General features: G+C 42.1%; 1 protein-coding gene across 8 annotated transcripts in view; it reads left to right on the plus strand.

The window, feature by feature from the left end:
• Nucleotides 1–4,222: 4,222 nt before the first annotated feature.
• TTC17 (tetratricopeptide repeat domain 17) overlaps nt 4,223–14,636 on the plus strand; it is a 134,047-nt gene continuing 123,633 nt past the window's right edge. For 4 of the 8 annotated variants that reach the window (XM_023738471.1, XM_004369815.2, XM_023738493.1 and 1 more), the window contains exon 1: nt 4,263–4,441. In XM_023738471.1, the coding sequence (XP_023594239.1) occupies nt 4,283–4,441 (159 nt within the window). In that variant the 5' untranslated portion in view covers nt 4,263–4,282. Of the gene's footprint in view, nt 4,442–14,636 lie in introns of all 8 variants that reach the window. The other 4 variants (XM_004369816.3, XM_012557174.2, XM_023738487.1 and 1 more) reach the window with 2 other exon arrangements.

Raw genomic sequence — 14,636 nt, forward strand, 5'->3', positions numbered from 1 at the left:
TCCCTGACTCCCCCATTCACTTGGTTAACTGACTCATCCTTCAGGTCACAGACTAGATGTCACTGTCCCTGGGAAGACTTTCCTTTCTCTCAAGGCATTTACTAGACCCAACTGTGTGCTCCCTCAGCTATCCTTCCCGCATTTTAGAAAATGATAGAACTCATATCTGATCTGAGTAGTAGAAAAGATTTCATTCTAGCAAGTCTGATGGAAAGTAATAAATTTAGACTAATATAAAACCTAATTTATCAATAAAACCTAGGAAGTTGTAGATTTATTCCTAGAAGTTATTTCCTAAAACTAACACAAACACACTAGAAACAAGATCTTAAGAGCCTAGACAGAATGCTACAGTTAGCAATTTGTATTCCTCAAATAACAAGAAACAGAGAAAAACAAAAGATGAGGGAATGATACTCCTCTGAGAAAAAACAAAAATGGCTAGTGTTATGGACTGAATTGTGTCCCTTAAAAAATGTATCAACTTGGCTAGGCCATGATTCCCAGTATTGTGTGGTTGTCCTCCATTTTGTGAAGTGTAAATCCTAGCCTCTATGCCTGTGGTTATGCTCCCATGTGGGAGTGAGCTGTCCGTTATATTGAGGCAGGATTTGGTCATGTTAATGAGGATTAGGGTGGGATGTAACACCCTTACTCAGGTCACAGCCCTGATCAGATATAAGGCTTGTTTCCCTAGGGTGTGGCCTGCGTCATCTTTTATCTTACAAGAGATAAAAGGAGAGAGAAGCAAGCAGAGAGAGAGGGACCTGACTACCACCAAAAAAGAATAGCCTGGAGCAGAACACATCCTTTGGACCTGGGAGTCCCTGCGCTGAGAACCTCCTAGACCCAGGGGAAGAGTGATGCCAAGACACATGTACATCTCCAAGGAACACTAGTCCCACAGATGTTTAAAGGAGACAAGGGCCTTCCCCCAGAACTAACAGAGAAGGAAAGCCTTCCCCTAGAGCTGGTGCCCTGGATTTGGTCTTCTAGCCTCCTAAATTGAGAGAATAAATTTGTTTGTTAAAGTCATGAACTTCTGGTATTGCTGTTACAGCAACACTAAGAAACTAAGATAGCTAGCATTCTATAAAGTGACGGATAAGATCAAAGAACACAAACTCATGAAAGATTTGAATAGAATGAACTTGGGTTTAATCATAAAATCAGGATATTGAAACTTTGGGATTGTATGAGGGTGAGTAAATCAAAGCTAGGTTAATGGCCTTTAGCTACTTACGGGATGTAACAGTCACAATTACTCCATAGCAACTGTCCCCAAATGTATTAACAGCTGTTAAGAATTTTAATAAATTAATGGGTGGTAAGTTTGCATCAGGAAAATAATTTTGAGGACTCTCATGCTATCCTCAAAGCAGCCCTGGTGTCACTGAGTTAGAATCCTGGGCTGACTGGACACTTGGTTTCATCCATAATAGTCCACGTGATTCAGAATGCCTGACCTATGTGGCAAAATGTTTTCTAAATGAAATTATTTATACGTTGGTATCTTCTGCCTCCCCTTTGAAAATCCTCGTCCCTTTGCATATAGATATTAGGGAGATACACATGTATAGCTCTTCTTACCATAAACAGCTTCCTTCCCTACCCAGCTTCTCACCCTCTACCAATCCAAAATTGCTCTTAAGGAATTAACCATATGTAGTAGGCTGACAATAATTCCTTTCATTCCTGCTCTCAAATGCTGTTTCTCCTATCAAGATTTCCCCTCACCTTGAATCTGGGCTACCCATGCTACTTGTGAAGTCATACCTTAATTCTGCCACTTAGCGCTATGATCTTGGCCAAGTTACTAAGCCTAGTGAGTTTGTGAAGTTTGACAGGAACCGTGCATGTACAGGACCCTGTATGTATTAAACACCCAACAAATGTTAGATGATGATATGGTCACTGCTTAGTAATTCTATAAGCAGGTAAGATAGTTGACTTCTGCACCTCAGTTGCTGAGAATAAAGGGACTCAATCACTTGTTACTTCTCTTTTTCAAAACTCTGAAATACCTATTGTCTACGTTTAAACTCCTTGATGTGACATACAGGAAACCCTTACAATCAGCCACCAAATTCACCTTTTCACACTTACTGCTTATGTTGCCTGAACTGGCACCTTTGTTCCCAAGTCTTTTTGCACCTAGTTGGTTGCTCTCTCTACATGTGTGCCCATATATACTCCCACTGTCCTATATTTTGTTAATCTGTCCATGTCCAACTAGACTGCACACTGCTCCATGATCAGAGTATGGTAAGAATTTCATACCCAGTGTCTAGCAGAATACCAGGCAAAAAGCAGATAAGCCTTACATTTTTAATAGTTTATTGACTGAACTGTGTCCCACCAAAAGATATATTGAAGTCCTGACCCCGCACTGGTGAATGTGACTTTGTTCGGGAAATAGGGTTTTTCCTTGCAGATATCATCAATTAAATTAACAAAATCATGCTGGAGTAGAGTGAGTCCAAATTCTAATCCCTTCTGAGTAACGTCTTATAAAAGAGACAATGCATCTATATGGTACAGTATGGCAGACGCAGCAAAGGAATGCCAAGGGTTGCTGGCAGCCACCAGAAAATAGAAAAGAGGCATGAAACATTTACTCTCTCGAAGCCCCCAGGAGGAACTGACATGGCCAAGACCTCAATTTGGACTTTGAGTCTCCAGACTGTGAGAAAAAATTAATTTTTGTTCTTTAAAGCTAATCACTTTGTGGCATTTTGTTATGGCAGCACTAAGAAACCAAGACATTAATGAAATGAATGTCCATTTCTTCAATCCTCTAAGAAAAGCTCCTCCCAAAAGGAATATAATTCTGATGTTGTGGTCATTGTTTCCATAGCTTGAAGTGATGTTTAAAGACTTGCCAATTATTTTTTGTTTTCCAGCAACACCTGTGTAGGGAAGTGGCCAGGAAATACTCTTCATCCTCCTTTTCCTGAAGAGAAAGCCAAAAGCGTAATGAACCTAAATACAAAATGACACACAAAGCTAGAAGACCAAACCCGTTGCTGTTGAGTCAATTCCGACTCATAGTGACCCTACAGGACAGAGGAGAACTGTCCTATAAGGTTTCCAAGGAGCAGCTGGTGGATTCCAACTGCTGACCTTTTGGTTAGCAGCCAAGCGATTATCCACTGTGCCAACAGGGCTCCAAAGCTAGAAGGCAGCCCTGAAATACCTAAAATGACACAAACTACAAGGCAGTCCTTGGCCTGGCCCTTGGTTCACTAGAGAGAAGTGATTCTCTAATGTAGTATCAGTCACTTGAAGATTTTTTTTAAGCTCCCAAGGACCCTGGTGGCACAGTGGTTAAGAGCTCGCCTGCTAACTGAAAGATCAGAAGTTCAACCCATCAGCCCCTCTAGAATAGAAAGATGGGGCAGTCAGCTTCTGTAAAGATTACACTTCTACACTGTCCTACAGGGTCGCTATGAGTGACAGCAACCTGTTGGGTTTGGTTTGAGTAATTTCCAGGGTGATATGATGCTGCTGGCCTCCAAACCTAGACCTCCAGCCTAGACCTGTGCCGTCCAGAACGGTAGCCCCTACCCATATGTGACTATTAAATCCCTGAAATTCGGCCAGTCCGAATCTAAATGAGCTGTAGGTATAAAATACACACCTGATTTTGAAGACTTAGTACGGAAATAAAAAAAGTAAAATTGCTCATTAATTTTATAGTTCATATTAAACTGATATTTTGTATATATGAGTTAAATAAAACGTTACTAGGGTTTTTGTGTGTGTTTGTTTTTTTTTATACGTGGCTCACATTATATTTCTGTTGGACAGCACAGCCCTAGACTTACAACCCTTCCCGTTCTGAAGCTTCCACTGCTGTATAAGGCTTTAGAATTAAAGATAACCGATCTCTTCCCTTACGTGGTTCGAAAGTACCCCTTTTAGTTCCCACCTACATGCCACAACGCGAAATAAAAACAAACTTAAAAAAAAGAAAAAAAAGCAAGGACTTATTTAAAAACACCTGGGACATTACTTTTCTCTCTCCGGTTCCCACGCTCCGAGATCGTATCTCCCACAGGAAAATAATAACAGAGAAGTGGCCTCCAACCCTGAAACCAGACTGGGTGAGCCGCCGGAGTCTGCGCCTCCTAGCCGCGGAAACCGAAGCTGAAATACCCGGCCATCAGTAGGCAGCGTCCTCTCGGCTCCTCCTCCTCCTCCATCGCCAACCTACCCAAGATGGCGGGCGGCGAAGGTCCGCTTCCGCTTCCGGTGTGACCGGCCGGGCCGGGGGAGCAAGATGGCGGCGGCAGTAGGGGTCCGCGGCCGGTGCGAGCTGCCACCTTGCTCCGGCCCGGGCTGGCTCCTCAGCCTTTCCGCCTTGCTGAGTGTGGCGGCTCGAGGGGCCTTCGCCACCACGCATTGGGTCGTCACGGAGGATGGGAAGATCCAGCAGCAGGTATTGTTCAGGGCGTCCCTCTCCGCCCGCGCCTGCACTCCCCCCGGGGGATTCCCCAGCGCGGCTCGGCCTCTGGCTGTTTGGATCTGTGCAGTCCCGCCCCCAGCCTACCTTCCCACGTTCCCGGCGCTACGACCTGGCGCCGCCCCCTCCCCAGTCGTCTGGCCTTCGCGTGGGTCGCCTGGAAGCCCCCAGCCTACCACCCCTGGGGCCGTGCGCCGCGTTGGGAGAGTCTCCAGGCTGTCGCGGGGACGAACCCTGAGGGCATTTCCTGTGTTCGGGTTTTAGAAACCACAGATTCCTTATCCCTGCCACTGGTGCTTCTTGGGCCCACGGGTCACCAGCCCTCCCAGAGGAAGTAGAAAGCAGGTGGCAGCCGTGGAATGTGTGCGGGTCCCAGGGAGGTGACAGCTTTGGCACCCCAGGCAGTGGACCGTTTAATGCTTGCTCCCCACACTCTTCTCTTCCACACGCTGCAATTCGTTTGCGGCTGCGGTGGTTTCAGCTTGTACCGTTACCCAGGTCTGCCGGGGCTCCTTAGAGAACACAAATACACGCATACACACTCTCTCCTTCTAAAGGAATGCTTGAGGAGCCGCTGGTGGCGTTGCCTGCATCTTTCCGCTGTAACTGCCCTTGTTTCCCAGTGTAGTTTGCACTGTTTCTTTATCTAGTTCCTATGACCCAGCCCCGCATGGAGGATATGCGATTTCCTGGATTCATTTAAGTCTCAACTGATTCCTCAGAGGAGAGACTTCTTTTCTTATATAGCTTGATGATTGCCTGCATTGTGAATGCTGCTGATACCTAAAGAATACATGTGTGTACGTGACATGTTGCAGAATCTTGGTAAACTTAATGACTTCCAACACATGAGAGCAATCTGGAAATATCCAGCAAATGTTTAGAAAGTGAAGTGTGTGCCCGATGCAGCTTAGCTCACTGATCTCAAATGTTTTTAACCATTGTTGTGTGAAATCGCTGGTCCTTTGGGTTGTGTCTGAATGGTAATAGGAACACACTGCAAGGTTTACTTTGTATATGGTTTAGATTTAGATTTGTCATATGATGGTAAATTTTATCTCAAGTATGATGAAGTTAAACAGATACTTAAAAATCGGTCATGGTGTTCATGAGTGGTTTTGAGTATATCTGAGAAAAGATTGTCTTCCTTTTGGGTAGCATTTTTTCTGTGTCGGACTTACATCAGAAAAAGTTCTTTTCATGGTCATACCAGCTGAGATTTAAAATGTGTGTGTGTATTTCAGAAGCCCCAGGAAATGCTGCAAGTTCCTCTTTTAACAAGAGATTGGAAATCTTATGTGAGACTTGGTTGCCATACTCCACCCTTTAATTGTTTCCTGATGGTGGTTTTCCTGAAGGCCCTCGTGAAGTGAGACATGGAATTAAGTCACTCTTGGTGCAATTTGGGGAGCCCTTCTCCTGTTGGCTCTTCTGCAGTATTGCTTTTGGCCACAGCTATTTATACTCTGTGACATTGACTTCTCCTTCCCATTTTGGTGTCCTGCCAGTCAGAGAGAAAGTAGACCATCTGAAAAGTGAAAGCTGGTTAAAATGTATTAGTTATATGATGAACATTGCAATGGGAAAGTAGAATCTGATTTTGTTTTGTTGTTTGTTTTTAACAAATCCTTTCTTTTTGTACTTTGGATACGTATTATTAGTGGGAAAAGGTGGGGGTTACTGGTGGCTTTCGTTAGAAAAGGGGGGAATCTGATGAATCTTCTGGATCTCTGCCAAGTCACCCCAACTGTAAGTTGTTTTTGTGTGCTGTTGAGTTGATTCTGGCTCAGCCTTCAGGTTAGGAAAGCAAGGTTTCTTTACTACATACCTTCTTTAAGGATCCTTTTCTGTGAATTTTCCAAAACGTTTTTATGTAACAGTTACTGTGTTCAGGCACCCACAGAACTTTATACCAGAAGAAACAAAGTTAGTGTCCGCAATGTAACAATAAGAGGCTGGGGATGGGAAATTGGATTTAATCTAAGGAAAAAGCAGCGAATCAATGAAGTAAGGGAGTTAGACACCATGGTCAGCTTCTGAGTTCTGTTGATAGTGGAGTGTGCATTACCCATGCCTCCCTCCCCGGAAGTAATTTGAGTGCAAGCAGAATCCAGCCTCTCAGTTTAGATGGTGATTACTTATTACATTTGGATAGACTTATTAGAGGATTGAAAGATCTCATGTTTGCATGGACTTTGGTATATTGCGGATCTATTCATTCATTCAGAAACATAATTATTTAAAAACTTAGTATATTTATCGTGTTGTGACTGACATACAGAATTCCTTGCTATTTCTTTTTGGTTACAGTGCCTGGGTGAGAAGAGAGTATGATTTCAGTTTTAAAGTGAGCTAATATCAGGGAGTCCCTGGGTGAAACGAATGGTTAAACCCTCACCTATTAAACTAAACCAGTTTGAACCCACCCAGAGGCACCTCTGAAGAAAGACCTGGGGATCTACTTCCACAAGGTCACAACTTGAAAACCCTATGGAACACAGTTCCACTCTGACACACATGGGATTGCCATGAGTTAGAGTCGACTTGGTAACTGTTTTGTTTTGTTTTAATCAGGGAAAGGGTAAGGGCAAACCCAAACAGTAGTTCTTAGAAAATTAGAATGGCAAATACCTCTCGAAATTAAATTTAATAACAGGTCATTGTTTTTCACAGTAAATGTGGAGAAATGCTTGTGAATTAAATATCTGAGTTGCCCAAAATGCAGATTTAAATGGGGACATTTGCCATCATTTTAGTTAAAGCTTTAAGTACACTAAGGAGTCTTTCCCAGGAGAAGAGAACATTCATTTGATTTTTAACTTTCAAGATTTAGCACACAATAAAGGTAGGCACTCAGATTACAAACACAAACTTGTTAACATGCATTGTTGTTGTTGTGTGCTATTGAGTCCATTCCGACTCATAGCGACCCTGTAGGACAGACTAGAACTGCCCCATCAGGTTTCCAAGGCTGTAACCTTTACAGAAGCAGACTACTTTCTTCCAAGGAGTGGTGGTAGGTTCAAACCACAGACCTTTCAGTTAGCAGCCGAGCACTTAACCACTGCGCCACCAGGGCCCCTTGTTAACACCTACTACCATAGTGTCAGTTACGACTCATACGAATTAGAAGCCCTGCATCCCTAGATGGGTTGAACTGGGACTTTAGTCAGAGCAAGGGAGGTGTATATTCTTCCAGGCTGCCTCCTTATAGCCAAAGCTGGGGTTGCTTCTGGTAGCAGCTGGTGTCCAGTACGTGGTATGGCAACCCAGGGAATTGCCATTTCTTCCCACAATCCTTGCCTTAGCTAGGAAGCATAACTTCTCCAGTTTTTAAGCTCCATGTTTACTGAGTGCCACTGAGCTCCCTAGAGCATTGTCCAGGGAATCCTTGGGCTGGGGTGTGAAGAGAAATACTCTAGTCACTAAGTTCCTTTCCCATTTGGCCAGGGGATTGGGCTTTGGCATACTTCTGCTCTCCTGGTGTCCTTGTATCTGGAAATTAATAAGACCTTCCCACTTTATTTAAGTAAGGGTCCTTAACTTGGGGTCCATGGACTTGAGGAGTGGGCTACTGAATGTACCGTTTTAGGCATTAGAGATGCAGTAGTGAAGAAAACCTAACCACAGTATGGTTAAAAACTATTAAAACTGTTGTTCTTAGGTGCCGTCAAGTCGATTTCGACTTATAGCGACCCAGCGTGACAAAGTAGAACTGCCGCATAGGCAGCTGCGGATTAACCAGCAAGCAAGATACGCACAGGCTTAATTGTGTTTACTAACTAATCTGTAGTGCACAATTTCACACAGGTTTCACGACACCTTTGTGCACTACAGATTAGTAAGTAAGCCTGTGGGTACCTTGCTTGTTGGGTAATCTGCCCCTGCCCATAGGGTCTTCCAGGCTATAATCTTTACTGGAGCAGATTGCCAGATCTTTCTCTTGTGGAGCCACTGGGTGGGTTTGAACTGCCAACCTTTTGGTTAGCAGTCAAGCATTTAACCATTGTGCCACCATGGCTCCTGAGAACTATTGATACGCTCATGCAAACAAACTTATTGGGCACCTACTATATGCCAGGCACAGATTTAGGCCCTGGGAATATAGACAAAAGTCTTGCCCTAATGAAGCTTATAATCAAGTTACTAGGAGGATCTACAGTGTAATCAGGCCAATGGATCTTTTGATTGACTTCGTGAAGAATAAACTTCAAGATAAATTTTTGCTTGTTTCATTTCATTCTTTTTGTTTAATTACTAGTATGGCAACATCTATTTTCTGTTTTCATCATAAGTGTCTAGCAATTAATTCAGTTGCATTGAAGGTTGACTAAACGTTTATGAATTAGCCGAAGAGCCTGACCACTATAAATCACATCATTTCTGTGGAAAAAATTATGTTCCATCTTCTAAATAACCAGCTAGCAGATGAACTCTCCAAATGCTACTAGTTTGTTATAGACTTACTGTATCAAGAAGTTGTACCTCTAGCACTGGGTTCATTGCCTCTGGATTTTCTCTGTGTTAAATAGAAATCTTAAAATTTAAGTAAATAGTATCAGAAGAGCTCTGGTGGTGCAACGGTTAAGTGCTCAACTGCTAACTGAAAGGTTGGCAGTTCAAACCCACCAGTGGCTCTTCAGGAGAAAAGACCTGGCAATCTGTTCCCAAAAAGATTACAGCCTAGGAGACCCTAAAGGGCAGTTCTACTCTGTCTTGTAGGGTCGCTATGAGTCAGAATCAACTCGACAGCACCCAGCAACAACAACGAAGAGTATCATCTTTATCAACTCTCTCTTATAATATTTTATATATATATATATATATATATATATGGCCATAATTTCCCATTCTTCCAATCTTAGAACCACAGAATTTTAGGTTTGGGAAAAACTTAACGAATATATAATATTAAAAAAAAAAACCATTGCCGTCGAGTTGGTTCCGACTCATAGCAACCCTATAAGACAGAGTAGAGCTGCCCCATAGGGTTTCCAGGAAGCAGCTGGTGGATTCAAACTGCTCACCTTTTGGTTAGCAGCTGAGCTCTTAACCACTGCATCACCAGGGCTCCAACAAATATATAGTACAACTCATTTTATAAGAGAGAAGGTTGCCCAAAGTCTGAACTAATTAGTGGCATTTAGTTGTAGTAATTAGTAAAAATGTAATAATCTGCAGTACCATGCAAACTTAAAGTGCAGTGAGCTCTCTGTAGTAAGTACAAACGGCTTTTTTTCTCATAACACCTACAACTGAAGAAAGAGAAAAATAAAGCAAAAACAGAAAGAATGAAACTCTTTGCCAGTTTTTTTTTTTGTGTGTGTGTGTGTGTGTGTGTTTTTTTAACCTGTACAGAATATGTTGTGCAGGGCTTCGTTCTGGTTTGAACCCCTGCTGAGAATTTACATTTCCACCCCAGATAGTATACTGAATCAAAATCTACATTTTGACAGGATCCCCAGGTGATTCTTATGTATGATAAATTTTGAGACCCACTGCTCTGCTAGTGGTTCTCAGAATTGGTCCCTCACCAGCATCATTAGCATAGCCTGGGAACTTGTTAGAAATGCAAATTATAAGCAGGGGTTTGAACCAGAACAAACCGGATCGAAGCCTTGGTTTTGTGATAACTTTAGATTTAGAGGGTTCCTAAATAATTGTGAATTAACTGTGGGGAGTTACCTAAATGACTTTGCCTGTGTCAGACACGTCTCAGGAGAACAGATCCTTTTAATTTATCAACAAATGAGATTTCTGACACAGCCAATGCTCTAAAGCCTAGTGACCTTGGCAAAGAATTGTTTGATAAGTGACTGTATCTTCAGCAACTGTTACCTAAGGGGGAAACCCTGGCAGCATGGTGGTTAAGAACTACCGCTGCCCAAAGGTCGGCAGTTTGAATCCACCAGGCGCTTCTTGAAAACCCTATAGGGCAGTTCTACTCTGTCCTGTAGAGTCACAATGAGTTGGAATCAGCTCGACGGCAATGGGTTTTTTGTTTGTTTGTTTGTTTTTTAATTACCTAAGGAACAGCTAGAGCTTTCAGATTTAGCTGGGCAAACAGGCTAAATCTTTTATCTTAGTCTTTAATAGTTTATAGATGAAAAAGCAGTGTAATTTTATAATTTGGTTCATCTGGGAAAGAGCATCTCTCTGCTTCTGTGAAGCCAATGGCTTTATTTCCGTGCTTTTCAAAACTGAAATCATCTTTTCATTGCAGGGCATTGTTTCTCTGTTTATATGCATCAGGGATTTACTTAGACCTGAGAAGTCATGTGGTTATTCACTAACTTGCTGTTACACTTGCTAAACCTTTGCAGTTTGTCCTAGCCCTTGTCTTCAAAGTGGTTCGCATTCAATCCATCTCAGATATTGCCCTCTATTGTTTTTTCTTATAAATTACCCAGATACTTTTTTTTATACTGTAGAGTAGTAGTAATAAGAGATAAACTATAACTTGAAATAATTTTTCTAGTTATTTATTGAACAAATAGTTTTCGACTGCTTGCTTTTCACCAACCCATTGTTCTTTGATGGGTATGTTCTTTTCTATCAGCTACTATAACATGAGATTTTCATTTTTCTCTGGGGGCAAACGGAGCACAGTGCCTTCTTAATCTTTTTTTATGGCTCTTCTTCCTCTACTCATCCTCTAAATCTGTGGTTTTTCAAACTTTACTTCACGCAAAATAATTTGGGGTGGTTGTTTAAAGTGCAGATTCCCAGGACACCCAGAGTATCTGATACAGTATGTTTGTGGCAGAGCCAAGGATTCTACATTTTTATCACACTCCTCAGGAGATTATGGTGCAGGTGAACCACAGATCATTCTGAGAAATTTAGTTTGGTTTACTGACATTCCTCCAGCTTCTATTCTACCCTTGTCTTTTTACTCATCTGGGCAAACTCATCCTATCTCAGGACCCATCCATATGCTGAGAATATCAACATTTTTCTTCAACTCAGATTTCTTGCTTAAGAGTTCTAGATTCTAGACTTCCATATTTAACTTTTAATTCCATGTGACTGTCCGCTAGGTACTTTAAGCTTAGTGAACTCATTATTTTTACCCCTAAACCTGTGCCAAGCTGTTTTCCCTAATGTAATGAAACACACCACCGTTTGTCATCCATCCATTTGCCCGTGTCAGAAATCTAGTTGTCATCTTTAATTCCTTCCTCACCCTTTACCAAGATCTTTCAATTTTACTTTCTAATTATATCTCACATCTGCACTTCTTTCCATAGTCACTGACATTATTCTAATTCAGGCCACCTAATTATTGCCATGGCTTTCTGGCTGGTCTCCCTGCTGCTAGTCTTTTCCTATTTCCAATCCATTCTCCATAATGCAACTAATCTTTTAAAATCTACCTTTTTTATTAAAAAAAAAAATTCAAATCACTGAAGTGATACATGACATTGTAAAAATAAAAGTCTAATATTATGATAGTATTAAAAGTAGTAAGTGAAGTCCCCCACCTCTACCTACTTCTACTGCCCAGGGAAAAATTTCCTTTAATAATTTGGTGCATATCCCAGGATATGGTCAAAATTCTTTAACATATCTTATATCTGGTCCTTCCTTCTCTCTAACCTTATCTCTGGTAATCCCTGTGTGCCCCACCCTCACCCCAGAATACACACACATGCACACTTAGCCATAACTAACTTTTGTCAGCATACCCACGTATGCCATATTCTCACTTGCTTCTGGGTCTTTGCACGTATTGTTTTTCCCCCTGTGCCCAGTCTGGCTAACTCATACTCTTCACACTTTAAACATCACTTTCTCAGGGAAGCTTCTGTGATGCCCAAATCTGAGTAAGTGTTCTATGTGCTTTCGTAGCATCCTGTATCCCCTTCTCAAAGCATCTATCATACCATGTTGTATCTATTTGCTTATGTAAATAACCTAATAGACTACTCCTTGCTCTATGAAGAGATCAACTGTCTCCATTTTCTTCCCTGCAACTCCAGCCTCCCTCACACTGCTTAAAAACATGGGCTACAATACATATCTGTTGGATGGATGATATGAGGAAGTATGAGAAGTGGTTCCTGGCTTCTAGGAATTTACCATTGTCTCATTGAAGCCTGTGTGGAAAAATTAAAATTCCAGTTCATTATCAGTTCTGTTCCCCTTTGTTCCACTTCTCTGCCACTTCTATCCTGATACCAGCCGCACATGCAGCACTTCTTCTTGTGACCCTAACCACCAGGAGCTCACAGGTTAAAGGACACTGTCCTCCAGACTGCCAAGTTGGCCCAAGTCTTCAGATGCCAGCCACAAACTTGAGAGTCCACTGGACACCCTCACTTCTGACCTGCTGGCTACAAATCTGTGCCCCCTCAGCATGCCAACCGTAAGCTCGAGTCCCCAGCTCCCCTCATTTCCACACCTGCTGGCTCGACTGCCCCCATCGGTTTGATAATTCACTCAAACAACTTAAAGAACTCATGGAAAGCTCTATACTTATAATTACAGTTTTATTATGCCAAAAAGGATACACATGAAGAAACACCTAGGGCGAGGTCTGGAGGGTTCCCAGCGCAGGGTCTCCACGTTCCAAAAAGGGACACGCTACTCTCCCACAGCATCAGTGTTTGTCACTGACCAGGAAGCACATAGAGCTTCCATGTCCAGAGTTTTTTTTTGGAGGTCTCCTTACGAAATTTCAACTCCAGCACCTGTCTCCTGAGGTTCATCAGTATCATGAAGCAATCATGAGCTTGTTATCACTGGGTAGATCTTTCTGGCCTGACCAGCCCCCACCCAAGAATCACTTCATTAGCATAACCTGTTAGGTTAAGTGTCATCTGGAGCCCTCCTCAGAGACACTTATATTATGGAGAGATTCCATAGTTTTAGAGGTTTTCTCTCAGGAAATAAGGACAAAGACCAAATTCTTTGGGTAAAATTAATGTAAACCCCACAAAGGCTTATAATATTTAGTAACGTGGCAGTTATCTGGAGACTAGCATGAAGGAAGCCTCAGACTTCTGGAAGATGTTTAGTCCCTTCAGAGAAGGTGCAGATGGTGAGAAGAGCTATAATTCCAGAGATTACTCATGCCTGTCTGCTGTAGTCAGTAGCAAGGGAAATCATTCTTTTTGTCACTGATGTTGTATCTGAAAGGTCAGCCTTATTACTCAGATGTTAAAAAGTATGGAGTAGCAACAAGAGACAAGAAAAAAATGATAAACAAGAAAAGCAGAAAAACGAATTGGAAAAGGCGGAGGCAACGTAGATGAGAAATGACAGCTGCACTGTTGAAGAGGGATTAGAATCAGCTGTGAGATTCAGCAGTTGTTGTAGTTTAGAAGTAACACTGGTGGAAGTGAACAGAAGGAACAGAAGTAAAGAATAAGAGGGCCTTGACCAGCATGTCAGGTCAAAAATTAGAATAGCTTTGCGCTTCAAAATGTTGAGAGCAGGGTGTAAGCAGTACCTGCGTCTCAGCTGTACCTTCTGATGGCAAAAGCAAAAACATGGACAGTTCTTACGTCTGTGGCTGTTTTGTAGCCAGACTCCTCAAAAGAGTTGCTTGTACTCGGTGAGTCTCTTCCTTCTCCTCCTATTCTCTTTTAACCCTACTCCAATCAGTCTTTCATCCCAACTCTTGCTGAGATACCTAGGACCCTCTGTATTGCCAAATTCAGTGTTCAGTTCTGTCATCTTAACCTCTGAGCAACGCAGCATTTGTCCTCCTTCCTACTGAACTCTTTTCTTACATGGCTTCCAGGGCACACGCTCATGGTTTTACTTCTAAATCCCTGGCCATGACGTCTCATTGTCTTTTGCTGAATTCTAGTTTTCTTCATGAGTCTTAAATATTGGTGTTCTGCTTCTCTATGTACCTGTGCTCACCAAATGATCTTCTGCAGTTTCATGGCATAAAGTATTACCTGTTTTCTGAGGACTTCCAAATCATATCTGCAGTCCTGACCTCCAGACTCATCTCCAGTGCCTACTTGACATCGCTACTTAGCCATTAATTAGACATCTCAGATACATTCTGTCCTAAACTCAACTCTTTTTTTTTTCCCCAGCCTTTTTTTTTTTTTTAATTGTACTTTAGATGAAGGTTTACAGAACAAATAGTTTCTCATTAAACAGTCAGTACACACATTGTTTTATGACACTGGTTAACAACCCCACAACATGT

The sequence above is a fragment of the Trichechus manatus genome, unplaced genomic scaffold (assembly GCF_000243295.1).
Source record: "Trichechus manatus latirostris isolate Lorelei unplaced genomic scaffold, TriManLat1.0 scaffold00006, whole genome shotgun sequence".
NCBI lineage: Eukaryota > Metazoa > Chordata > Mammalia > Sirenia > Trichechidae > Trichechus > Trichechus manatus.